At 40.2% G+C, this 14,503-nt stretch overlaps 1 protein-coding gene and 1 long non-coding RNA gene across 6 annotated transcripts in view; one reads left to right on the forward strand and one right to left on the reverse strand.

Moving 5' to 3' along the window:
* LOC133233634 (uncharacterized) overlaps positions 1-14,503 on the forward strand; it is a 171,385-nt gene that overhangs the window by 82,285 nt on the left and 74,597 nt on the right. The window lies entirely within an intron of this gene.
* The window catches only part of GHR (growth hormone receptor), a 310,301-nt gene continuing 306,185 nt past the window's right edge, over positions 10,388-14,503 (reverse strand). For all 5 annotated transcript variants that reach the window (XM_061393614.1, XM_061393616.1, XM_061393615.1 and 2 more), the window contains one exon: positions 10,388-13,413. In XM_061393614.1, coding sequence (XP_061249598.1) covers positions 12,442-13,413 — 972 coding nt within the window. In that variant the 3' untranslated portion in view covers positions 10,388-12,441. The remainder of the gene's footprint in view (positions 13,414-14,503) is intronic.

The raw sequence follows: 14,503 nt of genomic DNA on the forward strand, positions 1-14,503 counted from the left end.
GTGGAGAAAAGGGAACCCTCTTACACTGTTGGTGGGAATGCAAACTAGTACAGCCACTATGGAGAACAGTGTGGAGATTCCTTAAAAAACTGGATATAGACTGCCTTATGATCCAGCAATCCCATTGCTGGGCATACACACTGAGGAAACCAGAAGGGAAAGAGACACGTGTACCCCAATGTTCATCGCAGCACTGTTTATAATAGCCAGGATATGGAAGCAACCTAGATGTCCATCAGCAGATGAATGGATAAGAAAGCTGTGGTACATATACACAATGGAGTATTACTCAGCCATTAAAAAGAATACATTTGAATCAGTTCTAATGAGGTGGATGAAACTGGAGCCTATTATACAGAGTGAAGTAAGCCAGAAGGAAAAACATAAATACAGTATACTAACGCATATATATGGAATTTAGAAAGATGGTAACAATAACCCGGTGTATGAGACAGCAAAAGAGACACTGATGTATAGAACAGTCTTATGGACTCTGTGGGAGAGGGGGAGGGTGGGAAGATTTGGGAGAATGACATTGAAACATGTAAAATATCATGTAAGAAACGAGTTGCCAGTCCAGGTTCGATACACGATACTGGATGCTTGGGGCTAATGCACTGGGACGACCCAGAGGGATGGTATGGGGAGGGAGGAGGGAGGAGGGTTCAGGACGGGGAACACATGTATACCTGTGGCGGATTCATTTTGATATTTGGCAAAACTAATACAATTATGTAAAGTTTAAAAATAAAATTAAAAAAAAAATGTTGGGGTGTTTAACATTGTCCCAGAGGTCCCTGAGGTTGTCCTCATTTCTTTTAATTCATTTTTCTTTTTCCTCTCTGATTCATTTATTTCTACAATTCTATCTTCTATTTCACTAATCCTATCTTCTGTCTCCGTTATTCTACTGTTGGTTTCTTCCAGAGTGTTTTTTTAATCTCATTTATTGTGTTGTTCATTAAATATTGACTTTTTTATTTCTTCTAGGTCCTGGTTAAACATTTCTTGCATCTTCTCGATCTTTGTCTCCAGGCGGTGTATCTGTAACTCCATTTTGTTTTCAAGATTTTGGATCATTTTCACTATCATTATTCAGAATTTTTTATCAGGTAGATTGCCTATCTCTTCCTCTTTTGTTTGGTTTGGTGGGCATTTACTCTGTTCCTTTACCTGCTGGATATTTCTCTGCCTTTTCATCCTGTTTATATTGCTTTGTTTGGGGTGGCCTTTCCATATTCTGGCAGTTTATGGTTCCTCTTTATTGTGGAGGTTCCTTGCTGTGGGTGGGATTGGACGTGTGGCTTGTCAGGGTTTCCTGGTTATGGAAGCTTGTGTCGGTGTTCTGGTGGGTGAAGCTGGATTTCTTCTCTCTTGAGTGCAGTGAGGTGTCTGGTAATGTTTTTAGATGTCAGTGGGTTTGGTGTGACTTTGGGCAGCCTGTATATTGAAGTTCAGGGCTATGTTCCTGTGTTGCTGGAGAATTTGCACGGTATATTTTTCTCTGGAACTTGTTGGCCTTTGGGTGGTGCTTGGTTTCAGTGTAGGTATGGAGGTGTTTGATGAGCTCCTGTCAATTATTATTCCCTTGAGTCAGGAGTTCTCTGGGTTTGGTGTTCTAAGGATTTGGACTTAAGCCTCCTGCCTCTGGTTTTCAGTCATATTCTTACAGTAGCCTCAAGACTTCTCCATAGATACAGCACCAATGATAAAACATCTAGGTTAATGATGTAAAGTTTCTCCACAGTAAGGGACACCTGGAGAGGTATGCAGAATTACATGGAGAAGAGAAGAGAGAGGAGGGAGTTAGAGGTGACCAGGAGGAGAAGAGGGGGAATCAAAAGAGGCGAGAGCAAGCTAGCCAGTAATCACTTCCCTATATGCTCATCACTGTTTGGACCCCTCAGAGATGCTCATGGAGTTACACAGAGAAGAGAAGAGGGAGGAAGGAGAGAGAGGTGGCCAGGAGGATAAAAGGGGGAATCAAAAGGAGAGAGACAGATCCAGCCAGTAATCAGTTCCCTAAGTGTTCTCCACAGCCCAGAACACACAGAGATTCACAGGGTTGGGCAGAGAAGAGAAGGGGTAGGGAGGGAGATAGAGGTGACCTGGTGGAGAAAAAGGAGAGTCCAAAGGGGAGAGTCCAAAGATGCTCCAAAGAGCAATCCAGCCAGTAATCTCACTCCCAAGTAAAAATGGGTACCGGAGATCGGGTTCTTAAAGGTACAAAATTGATAACAAATACCAAAAAGCAAAGATTAAAAATCTAGAGTATAGGTTAGATTCTCAAAAATACAATATTAAAGAAAAAAACAAAGTCACAAAAATTATATATATATATAAAAAAATATATATATATATGAAGTTTGCTTTAAAAATAAGGTTTTTTTGCAAAGTAATAGTAGGTTATAAAAATGAAAATTAAAGGAGTAATAGAGGACTTTAAAATTTTAAAAAAATTAAAAAAAATGATAATAGTAAAAATACATCTAGGACTTTATCTGGTGTTACTGTGGACAGTGTGGGTCAGTTCATTTTCAGATAGTTCCTTGATCTGGCTTATACTTCTCAACATCTGTAGTCCCATTCCTATGTAGTTGGTGCCAACTGCAGGGTTTTAATCTATTGCAACTGTCACTTCCAAAGTGGTTCCCTCTGTTTATTTTAGCTTCTGTTTGCTGGCCTCTTCAGTGATTAATTTCCACCCTGACATAAGGGGGCGGTGGTGGTCACTTTTTTTAGGCTTACTTGTTCAGTCGTGCTGTGGGGAGGGAGGAACACTGCAAACAAATATCACTGGTGTCTGTGGAGAGAGCTCCCAGGGTCTAGGCCACACTGGGTTTGCCCCCGCTCATGGCTTATGTGCTTTCCCAGTCTACACTGCTCAGGCTCTAGGTTGCTCTGCCAGGAACTGTCTGAGGCCTGTCCTGGGTTGAATGCACTTCCCAGGTCTAAGCCACTCAGGTTCAGGTTCTCAGGTACTCCACAAAAGCACAGACTTGATTGAGCCTGCGTTTTGTGCCCTTCCCCAGTCCGAGCAGCTCAGGTGACCAGGTGCTTGGCAAGCTGTGACTTATCGCCTCCCCCGTCCCAGCCGCTCGGTTTTCTGGGTGTACAACAGGCGCACCCTTTCAGGTGTGCTGTGTCTCTCCTCTGGGGAGCTGATCTCTGGCTGCGACCCTCCCGGCGGATGTTGACCGTCCAGAATTCCAAGGAGTCTTGGTTAGCAAAGGAGCCTGCTTGCAGTTTGGTAGATGATGCCTCTCTGGGGCCACGATTGTCCCCTTCTGGCTCTGGCTGCCCTGTCTGCCTGTCTCTGGTCGGGGATGGGCTGGTCCACAGCCGGCTAGCTCTGCTCAGTCCTTTGTTCTCTGGTGGCTTAAGGAAATGGCAACCCATTCCAGTACTCTTGCTTGGAAAATCCCATGGATGAAGGAGCCTGGTAGGCTACAGTCCACAGGGTCGAAAAGAGTTGGACGTGACTGAGCAACTTCACTTTCTTTCTTGTTCTGTGAGCAGGCCTGGCAGTGTTTTAGGTTAGGGCTTTTTGCGGGATAGCTATCCCACAGTCTGGTTTGCTATCTCAAGTTAGTTCCCTAAGACTGCCCTCAGGGCATTCAGGCTTGGTCCTTACTCTAAGCAATGCAGCCCTTGCCTCCCTGCACAGCTCCCGCTTGCTAGTGGTGGATGCAAGCGTCTGCGCTGCTTCTCCACTGGAAGTTGCCTTAGGCACGTAATCTGTGTGTTTTAATTACTTATTTTCCTCCTGGTTATGTTGCCCTCTGAGGTCCCAAGGCTTGCCACAGATTTGCCGGTGAGAGTGTTTCCTGGTGTTTGGAAACCTCTTCTTTTTAAGACTCCCTTCCCGGGATGGATCTCCGTCCCTCCCTCTTTTGTCTCTCTTTTTATCTTTTGTATATTTTCCCTACCTCCTTTCGAAGACAATGGGCTGCCTTTCTGGGTGCCTGATGTCCTCTGCCAGCATTCAGAAGTTGTTTTGTGGAATTTGCTCAATGTTCAAATGTTCTTTTGATGAATTTGTAGGGGAGAAAGTGGTCTCCCCATCCTATTCCTCCACCATCTTTGGACTGCCGCCCCTCTCCCCCCAGTTTTTTTTTTTTTGACTAAGAAGATAAAAATAAGGTGTGAAATTATTTGTGTTCAGGCAATAACATACACATTACTCTGCATCTTCCCAGAAAAATATGCTCTTCAGAGTGACTATTTCAGTGTTGTAACCCTCAGATTTCACAGTAAACTAAATGCACTGAAATCGAGAATTTGTTATCATTGCTAAATTCCATGTGTCAGCCCCCCTCAGCTAGTCTTTCAGTTGAAAGAGGAAAATTTGGTCTTTTTCCAGCAAGGAGATAGAAAGTAAATGCCACAGAGAAGAAAATGAATGCTCTAAGACCTCCAAGGTCTTAGAAAAATGTCATTTCATGTGTGAAAAAACAATGCACCTGTGTTGAGAAGGATCTGTGGTTATTTTAAGTATGCAGCTCCTTTGCCTTTTATTTCTTGGGAAGTTTTATTGATAAGTTTTATGGCCTCAAAGATGATCAGTTCAGATTCATGTTTACATGAATTTTATTATAACTTTATTTTGTGCCAGGCTTGCTAGTTATTCTTCTAGAGCTGTTTTTCTCAAGTGTTAATATATCCAATGATGTGTACTCCTTTACCATTATATTTTCCATTGTTGAATAAATTGGAAAATGTGTTTAAATTTAAGTAGATTTCTTTAACAATAGTTTAAAATGTCAATTTGTACTCTGGCTTTCCCAGAGGGAAGTGTAGTATAAAGTGTTTTCCAGCTTTAGAGAATTGCTCATTTAAGACCAGTTAAGGGAACAGGTATGCCCTAGAGTACATGTTGGTAAACCCATTCTAGGCAGCTTGTTAGGTGAGCTAAAAACTAGAGTGTGATAAACACCATTTAGAAGTGGTTCAAAGGAGGGAGTAATCATTCAAGGTTCGAAGGAATTAGGGGGGCTGCATGAAGGAAGTCTTGAGCTGGGTCATGAATAATGAGGGGAAATTTGACAGGCAGGCTTTGTAGGTGGGAGCTTTACAGGTGAAGGAAGAGGCAGGAACAAAACACACGGAGATGGGAAAGCACAAACTCTATTCAAGGAGTGGCAAGTGTCTCTTGCTGCCTCCACAAGGGGACCTTAAGTTCAAGTAAACATTCCCCAGATGACTACAGGCAATACTTATTTCTAGTTTACTGATGAGAATGTAGGACAGGGCAGTATGAGGCTTTCTGTTTTATAGTCATGGTTGTAGCAACAGTCCATATAGCAGTCTACACAATCATTAATACAGCTGTGTGGTATTTTCTTTCCTCTCCTCTGCCAAGTGACCGCTGAGGTATAAGAGCAGGAGACTGGTAGTGGGCATATAAAGGAGTTCACCCAAGGCTTAGAAGCTCTATTTCTCACTGGTGCCACTAGCTCTTGTTATAACTCCATAGGCAAAACTTACAATGTCCCCACATGGGATGTACTCAGAGAGTCACCATACTTATGTTTAAAGCACGGTTTATCTTTGAGCATTTAGAGTTGTTCCTTATCCAGATGCAATTTACCAGTCAGGTCATTTTAACCATGAGCAATTTTACTTGTGTAACACACAAGCTGGAATCAAGATTGCCGGGAGAAATATCAATAACCTCAGATATGCAGATGACACCATCCTTATGGCAGAAAGTGAAGAGGAACTAAAAAGCCTCTTGATGAAAGTGAAAGTGGAGAGTGAAAAAGTGGGCTTAAAGCTCAACATTCAGAAAACGAAGATCATGGCATCCGGTCCCATCACTTCATGGGAAATAGATGGGGAAACAGTGGAAACAGTGTCAGACTTTATTTTTTGGGTTCCAAAGTCACTGCAGATGGTGACTGCAGCCATGAAATTAAAAGACACTTACTCCTTGGAAGGAAAGTTACGACCAACCTAGATAGCATATTCAAAAGCAGAGACATTACTTTGCCAACACAGGTTTGTCTAGTCAAGGCTATGGTTTTTCCTGTGGTCATGTATGGATGTGAGAGTTGGACTGTGAAGAAGGCTGAGCACCAAAGAATTGATGCTTTTGAACTGTGGTGGTGGAGAAAACTCCTGAGAGTCCCTTGGACTGCAAGGAGATCCAACCAGTCCATTCTGAAGGAGATCAGCCCTGGGGTTTCTTTGGAAGGAATGATGCTAAAGCTGAAACTCCACTACTTTGGCCACCTCATGCGAAGAGTTGACTCATTGGAAAAGACTCTGATGTTGGGAGGGATTGAGGGCAAGAGGAGAAGGGGACGACAGAGGATGAGATGGCTGGATGGCATCACTGACTTGATGGACGTGAGTCTGAGTGAACTCCGGGAGTTAGTGATGGACAGGGAGGCCTGGCGTGCTGCAATTCATGGGGTCGCATAGAGTCGGACACAACTGAGTGACTGATCTGATCTGATCTGAACATAATTGACATAATATTCTTTGATTTCCAAGGGAACAGAGCTTAACAAAAGGTCAAATTCTTACTCTGAAGCTGTGCTGTTTACACACAGCCCTTAAATATTAAGTTAGCAAGGAGATTAAGCAAATGATCTTGGATTCTACCTAGAGTTTGGATTCAAGTAACTTCTATATTGACATGTATTTATTCATAATAATCTCTTATGACCCTTTGTATTTCTGTGGTGTTCATTGTAACTTTTTCATTTCTAATTTTATTGATTTGAGTGCTTTTTCTTTTATCCTTGGTGATTCTGGGTCTGGCTAAAGGTTTATCAATTTTATCTTTTTGAAGAATTAGCTTTTAGTTTCATTTCTTATATTTTTTTCAATCCTAGTTCATTAATTTCTGCTCTGATCTTTATGATTTCTTTCCTTCTACTAATTTTGGGTTTTGTTTGTTCTTTCTCTAGCTCCTTTAGGTGTTGATTTGGGACTTTTCTTGTTTCTTGATGTAAGGTTTTATTGCTATAAACTTCCCCTTTACAGCTGCTTTTCCTGCATCCCATAGGTTTTGAATCACTGTGTTTTCATTGTCATTTGTCTCCAGGTATTTTTTATTCCCTCTTTGATTTCTTCAGTGAGCCACTGGTTGTTTAGTAGCATATTGTTTAGCTTCCACATGTTTGTGTGTTTGCAGTCTTTTTTTTGCTTGTAGTTGATTTCTAATCTCATAGTGTTGTGGTCAGAAAAAATTCTTGATATGATTTCAATTTTCTTAAATTTACCAAGGCTTGTTTTATGGTCTAGCATGTGATCAACTTGGAGAATGTCTCATGACACTTGAAAATAATGTATATTATTGTTCCTTTTGGATGAAATGCTTTATAAATATCAATTAAGTTCATCTGGTCTAGTGTATCCTTAAGGTCTGTTTCCTTTATTGATTTTCTGTCTGGATGATCTATTGATGAAAGTGGGGTGTTAAAGTCTCCTGTTATTGTGTTACTGTTTACTTCTCCTTTTATGGCTGTTAGTATTTGCCTTATGTATTGAGGTGCTGCTATGTTAGGTGCATATGTATTTATACTTATTACATCTTCTTGGATTGGTACCTTGATCATTATGTAGTATCCTTTATAAGAGTATTTTTTTTAACCATTTGTCTTAAGTAGTGTCACCCCAGCTTTCCTTTGATTTCCATTTGCACAGAATACTTTTCTCACCCCCTCCCTTTCTATCTGTATGTGTCTCTAGATCTGATGTGGGTCTCTTATAGTATGGGTCTTGTTTTTGTATCTATTCAGTCAGTCTGTGTCTTTTGGTTGGAGCATTTAATATGTTTACATTTAACACATTGATATGTATGTTCTTATTGCCATTTTGTTAATTGTTTTGGATTTGTTTTTGTAAGTCTTTTTTCTTCCCTTCCTCTTTTGTTCTCTTCCTTGTGATGACTAAATTTACTCTTGTGTTTTCTTTGTATGTGTATCTATTGTAGATTTTTGGTTTGCAGTTACCATGAGGTTTTGATATAGCAGTCTGTAAACAAGGTTGTTTTAAGTTGCTGTTTTTTTTTTAAATTTCATTTTCAATATCCTACATTTGTACTCTCCTCATGATGACTGGTTTTGATATCATATTTACGTGTGGATGATTTCCTACCATTACTGAATGTTGGCCTTTACCAGTGAGCTTTTCCATTTGTAATTTTCTTCCTTCTAGTTGTGACCTTTCCACCTAGAGAAGTTCCTTTAGCATTTGTTGCAGAGTTGGTTTTATCTGGTGGTGCTGAATTCTATTAGCTTTTCCTTGTTTGTAAAGCTTTTGATTTCTCCATCAAATCTGAACAAGTCTTCTTGGTTTAGGTTTTTCCCTTTCATCACTGTAAATATATCCTGCCATTCCCTTTTGACCTTCTGTGGAGTTTCTGCTGAAAAAAGAAGCTGATAAACTTGTATGTTATTTGTTGCCTTTACCTTGTTGCTTTTAGTATTATCACTTTGTCTTTAATTTTTGTCAATTTGATTACTATAAGTCTGTGTGTGTTCCCCCTTGGGTTTATCCTTCCTGGGAGAAGTCTCTGCTTCCTCAGCTTGGGTGACTGTTTCCTTTCCCATGTTAGGAAAGTTTCAGCTATTAATTCTTCCGTTAATTCTCAGGTCCTTTATCTCTTCTCTTTACGGTACCCCTATATTGCTAATGTTAGTGCATTTAATATTGTCCCAGAAATCTCTTAAGACTGTCCTTATTGCTTTTCATTCTTTTTTAAAATTCTGTTCCACAGTAGTGATTTATAACATTCTGTCTTTCAGCTCACATATACATTCTCCTGCCTTATTTATTCTGGTGTTTATTCCTTCTAGTGTACTTTTAATTTTACTTGTTGTATTGTTCATCTCTGTTCTTTAGTTCTTCACTAAGCATTTATTGTATCTTGTTCTGTGCCCCTGTTCTTCTTTCTTTTTTGTTTTTTTTTGAGATCTTGGATCATCTTTACTATCATTTCTCTGAATTCTGTTTCAGGAAGATGTCTACCTCCACTTCACTTAGCTGTTCTTCTGGGGTTTTAGCTTGTTCCTTCATCTGGGATATATTCCTCTGCTATCTTTGTCTTTGTTTTCATGGCTTCCATTCTGCAGGATGCAGGGTTGTAGCTCTTGTTGCTTCTGCTGATCTGCCCCCTTGTGGATGAGGCTGGTCTCAGGGGCTTGTGCTAGCTTCCTGGAGAGAGGACTGGTTTGTGTCCACTGCTGGATGAAGCTGGGTCTTGTTCCTCCTCTGGGCAGGGCCATGTCAAGGGTTGTGTTTAGTGACCAGCTGTGGGCTTAGTAAAACTTTAGGCAGCCTGTTCCCACCCTGTTGATTGTGTGGCCTGAGGTGTTCCAGCACTGGAGCCTATAGGCTGTTGGGTGGGGCCAGGTCTTGGTAAGAAAATGGTGGCCTCCAGGAGAGCTCATGCCAATAAGTACCCTCCAGAACTCTTGCTACCAGTGTCTTTGTACCTACACTGAGTCACAGCCACCTGCTGCTGGTTCTGCAGGAGACCGTCCAATACAAGCAGGTAGGTCTGACCCAGGGTCTCCAGGTCACTACTTTTCCTCCTGGGTTCTCAAGACCTTGTATGTGCTTATATGACCTTGTATGTGCCCTCCAAGAGTGGAATTTCTATTTTCCCCAGTCCTGCGGAAGTCTTGTGATCAAACCCAGTTGCCTTCAAAGCCAGATGCTCTGGGGGCCCTTCCTCCCAATGCTAGACCCCCAGGCTAGGGAGCCTGATGCAGGACTTAAAACTGTCACTCCTGTGGGAGAATCTCTGAAATACAATCATTTTCCTGTTTGTGGGTTGCCCACCTGGTGTGTATAGGATTTGAATTTATCACAATTTCATCTCTCTAGGAGCGGGAACCTTCTGTGGAAGAATCTCTGCCTCATGGGTTTCCTGTTCTCAGGGTCCTACACAACCTGCCTGACTAGCTTCCCTCCCAGTCTTGACTTCTTATCAGTCTCCCATTATGACAAGGGGCTTGTCTGACAAACTGACTTCTTCTAATGTGTGAATGGTAGAGGGAGAGCTGTTTTTCCCTTCTAGGCAACAGGCTTAAACTCTCCCCCTTCTCACAAACAAACACCCCCGCATGTGTCGTGCATGCTTTGACACATCCAAAATATGGCTCTAAGAGTCCAGGAAATCCAGCAGGATATTTTTGTGCTGGGCTCTTGTTTCCTCAAAAAAAAAAAAAAAAAAAAAAAAAAAGAAGAAGAAATAAGGAGCTGTTTCCTCTGCTTCTGTATTTCAGCCCAGATCAAAAATCACACACATTGCTACTGTGTTTAAGCTACTGTGCTAAGTTCTCCTTACAAGGAGAAGAACTCAAGAGTATGCAGTCTGATTGAGGATGTTTTTCTGTGGTGTTTGATAACAGAAGGATACCATCACAAATCCAAGAAAATAAATTTATTAAACTTTGAAGGAAAAAAATCCACAGACATAAAGAAAGTTAAATATAAACTGCAGGACACAACTAGTCATACTAGTGAATAATGGCTTGTGTGGCCAGCAAAGTACCAAAATGACATTCGGAGACCGATTGAGGTATTTAGCTATTTTTGGCTATAGAAATGTTGTCAGCCTACTGTGAAATGGTAAGATAGTTTCCCCAAACACACAGTTTTAAGTTGAATTAGGTTCTACATAGATGAAATTGTCTATGAAACTAAATTATGTAGCTCTTAGAGAAAACCATAGCAGCAAGATAGCAGAAAACCTATTGAACATTTATTACAAGTAACATATTGAACTTTAAACACCCAATTTTAGTTTTTCACTGTCCTTCCTGCAAGAAAGAAGGAATTTAAAATTACCAACCATTAAGCTTATTTTCTAAAAAGGTCTGAGCTAAATGGCAAATATGCTTTTTAAGTTAAAGCTAACTTTAAAGTTTTATTAACTTTAAAAAAATACTTAAAGTGAGAAGCATTCATGAGTGAGATGAGTCTTCTCTTTTTGACAAACCTTTTGCGGAGCAATCCCAATGCTCCTGTGAATGATGTTTAACTTATTCAGGGATTGAGCAATAATTTATAAATTACTCAGACCTCATTTTCTTCTAACTACCAGCTTTAAGGCCAATTCACTCAGAGAGGAGGTAAAAAATGATGAAACTCATTTCACTGCTTTAAATAAATCCTATAAAAGATGTGGTGAGGAAGAAAGTTTCTGCTATGGGTTTAAATAAATTTTTGAGTTATCTTTCGGGATTTAAAATCTTGTTTTTTTTTTTTTTTTGGTTTGTTTCTCATTATCACTAACAATGAGCATGTGTCTGGCTATAGGCTATGAAAGAAAAACCTACTTCTTGAACTTTTATTCCATGATCTGGTTAACTTCACTTTGACCAGCTTCAACTTACAAAATGCTTCTTGTTCCTATTCCTTCCTTAGATAAATATGAAATACGAGACATTGCGGTGGAGGTTCTAAGGCTTGACTCTTATGATATGCATGCGCTAAGACACTTTTTTCCAGGGCACTGCAGTGATTAAGCATCCTGGTCAATAGGAACAAGCTGTAATTTCTACTTCTCTTAGTATGTAGCCCTCTGACATGAACCAAAACTTGGGTAAGAAAAGGTTTTTTTTGTTGTTGTTCTTCTGTGTGTGTGTTTTGTTTTTTTTGGTTCATGGTAAGTTGACTTGTGCAAACATTTAAAAGTTTTCTAAATTAACAAATATTTGTTTACAAATTCAGATAAGATGAGCACTTTCCAATAATGCAGGTAACTACAATCATTTCAGAATCACTTAAAGAGTTTTAGGAGGTATAAAAAGGGCCTTGTAAAAAACTAGTTTTTCTTCAGGTGCATTGACCAAAGCATTAAACCAGCTTTAGACTGCAGTTATTACATTCTTTAGATGGGTTGGCATGAACTACAGTACACCGTGTACAGTGTAATATAAAATAGCCATGCTTAAAGTGTAAATTATTAAAAATATCTTTATCCATTTTATGCCAAAATAAATGTTTTACATATCCAAACTATTTCTTCTTACCTATAATTTTAGTTCCCAATTATAAAAAAAAATTATCCTGTGCTATAATTTGCATTCAATCTTCCTGAACTGCAAAAGCCACCTGATTTTTCGCTTTTTCAAAAAGCATGATTAACTATACATTAAAAAACACAGCCATTCAATGCTTAGTAGCACAAAATTAACACCCACAATAACAAGACAATTACTGCCACTAAACAGTCTTTGAGACAGTTCTTTAAAGTATTTACAATTCACAACAGGAATATTTATCTGATTAAGGATTCTTCTTCTTTTTTTAATATAATGTTTCAACATTTCAGGAAAAGGCATTTAGAATTCATATTCCCCACCCTCAACTCACCCCCCTCCCAAAAAAAGTTTAAACATTGTTTTGGTTTAAGCATTCATGCCCCAGCCAACCCTGTGCCATTCAATGGGTAGCTCATGGGAAATCAAAGAAAAGCTATGGCATGATTTTGTTCAGTTGGTCTGTGCTCACATAGCCACATGATGAGAGAAACTCTTTGTCAGGCAAGGGCAGGGCAGTCGCATTGAGTACGAGGCCCTGTGGAGACTGTACTATATGAATGGAGGTATAATCTGGGACAGGTATCTCAGAACTTGGAACATGTTCTGCTGTCCCCGACCTCCCAGCTGTAGTGGTAAGGCTTTCTGTGGTGATGTAAATGTCTTCCTGGTTAAAGCTTGGCTCTACGTGTGATTCAGCCTCGACGTGAGGGGCCAGGGCAATGTACTTTTTGGCGTCTACCTCGCAGAAGTAAGCGTTGTCCACGATGAAGTTAGCTTGGCAGGGTGTGACCACTTCTGGGTGCGTGTCACACTGGGGGTTCCCAGTCTTATTCTTTTGGCCTGGGGAAAGGACCACATTTCCTGCTGGTGTAATGTCGCTTACCTGGGCGTAAAAATCAATGTTTGCCAATGAACTTGGATTGCTGAGCTGTGTATGGACAGCTTGATGAGTTGACTCAGTTCCACCAATGAGAAGTGGTCTTGGTTTGTTTTCCTCTACTAGGATAACACTGGGCTGCTGGCTAGCAGGGGCAGCATCATTAGAAGGTGAATTATTTTGATTCTTCTGATCAAGGCATGAGATATCTGCTTCCCCTTTTAACCTTTGTGGCTGAGCAACCTCTGAGGTACCATCGCACATGTCACTGACATGGAAATCAGCCTCCAGAATGTCAGGTTCATAGCAGCTGGTACGCCCAGAGTCGTCATCCTTTGCCCCAAAGATATTGAGTGATTTTTCATGGTCATTGCTCAGAAGTCTGTCTGTGTCTGACCCTTCAGTCTTTTCATCAGGGTCATCAATATCTAGTTCAATAAATTCAACCCAAGAGTCATCATTGTAGAATTCGTGTTTATAGTTGTCATGAATGGCTAAGATTGTATTCACCTCTTCTAATTTTCCTTCCTATAAAATAGAAAAAGATCTATGAAAATAAATTCACAACAATTGATTTAACAAATAATATTGAGTCTAATCAGTAACAAAATCATATAACAAACCATGTAACAAATACATTAGTGAAGAACTTTTCTTTTTTAAAATTATTTTCCATTATGGTTCATCATAGGATACTAAACATAGTTCTCTGTGCTAGACAGAAGGACCTTGTTTATCCATTCCATATATAATAGCATATATCTGCTAACCCCAACATCACACCATCCCTCCTCCAACCCTCTCCCCCTTGGCAATCACGAGTCTATTCTCTATGTCTGTGAGTCTGTTTTTGTTTTGTACATAGATTCATTTGTATCATATTTTAGATTCCACATATAAGTGGTAACATATGCTATATGTCTTTCTCTTTATGATTTACTTCAGTTAGTATGATAATCTTTAGTTGCATCCTTGTTGCTACAAGTAGCATTATTTCATTCTTTTTTAAATGGCTCAGTAGTACTCCATTGTATATATGTACCACATCTTCATTCATTCATCTGTTGATGGACATTTAGGTTGTTTCCCAGTCTTGGCTATTGTGAATAGTGATTCTGTGAACACAGGGGTGCATGTATCTTCTCGGATTAGAGTTTTGTCTGGATATATGTCTAGAAGTGGGACTGTTGGATCACTGTTGCTGTTATTCAGTCACCAGTCATGTCTGACTCTTTGTGACCCCATGGACCACAGCACGCCAGGCCTTCCTGTCCCTCCCCATCTTCCAAAGTTTGCCCAAGTTCATGTCCATTGCATCAGTGAAGCCATTCAGCTATCTGATCCTCTGATGCTCTCTTCTCCTTCTGCCCTCAATCTTTCCCAGCATCAGGGACTTTTTTGGTGAGTTGGCTGTCTCATCAGATGAACAAAATACTGTCGCTTCAGCATCAGTCCTTCCAATGAGTATTCAGGATTGATCTCCCTTAAGATTGACCGGTTTGATCTCCTTGCTGTACAGGGGACTTTCAGGAGCCTTCTCCATCACCACAGTTTGAAGGCATCAATTCTTTGGTGCTCTGCCTTCTTTACAGTCCATCTGTCACAACTGTATGTGACC

Source organism: Bos javanicus, chromosome 20 (assembly GCF_032452875.1).
Source record: "Bos javanicus breed banteng chromosome 20, ARS-OSU_banteng_1.0, whole genome shotgun sequence".
In the NCBI taxonomy this organism is placed as follows: domain Eukaryota; kingdom Metazoa; phylum Chordata; class Mammalia; order Artiodactyla; family Bovidae; genus Bos; species Bos javanicus.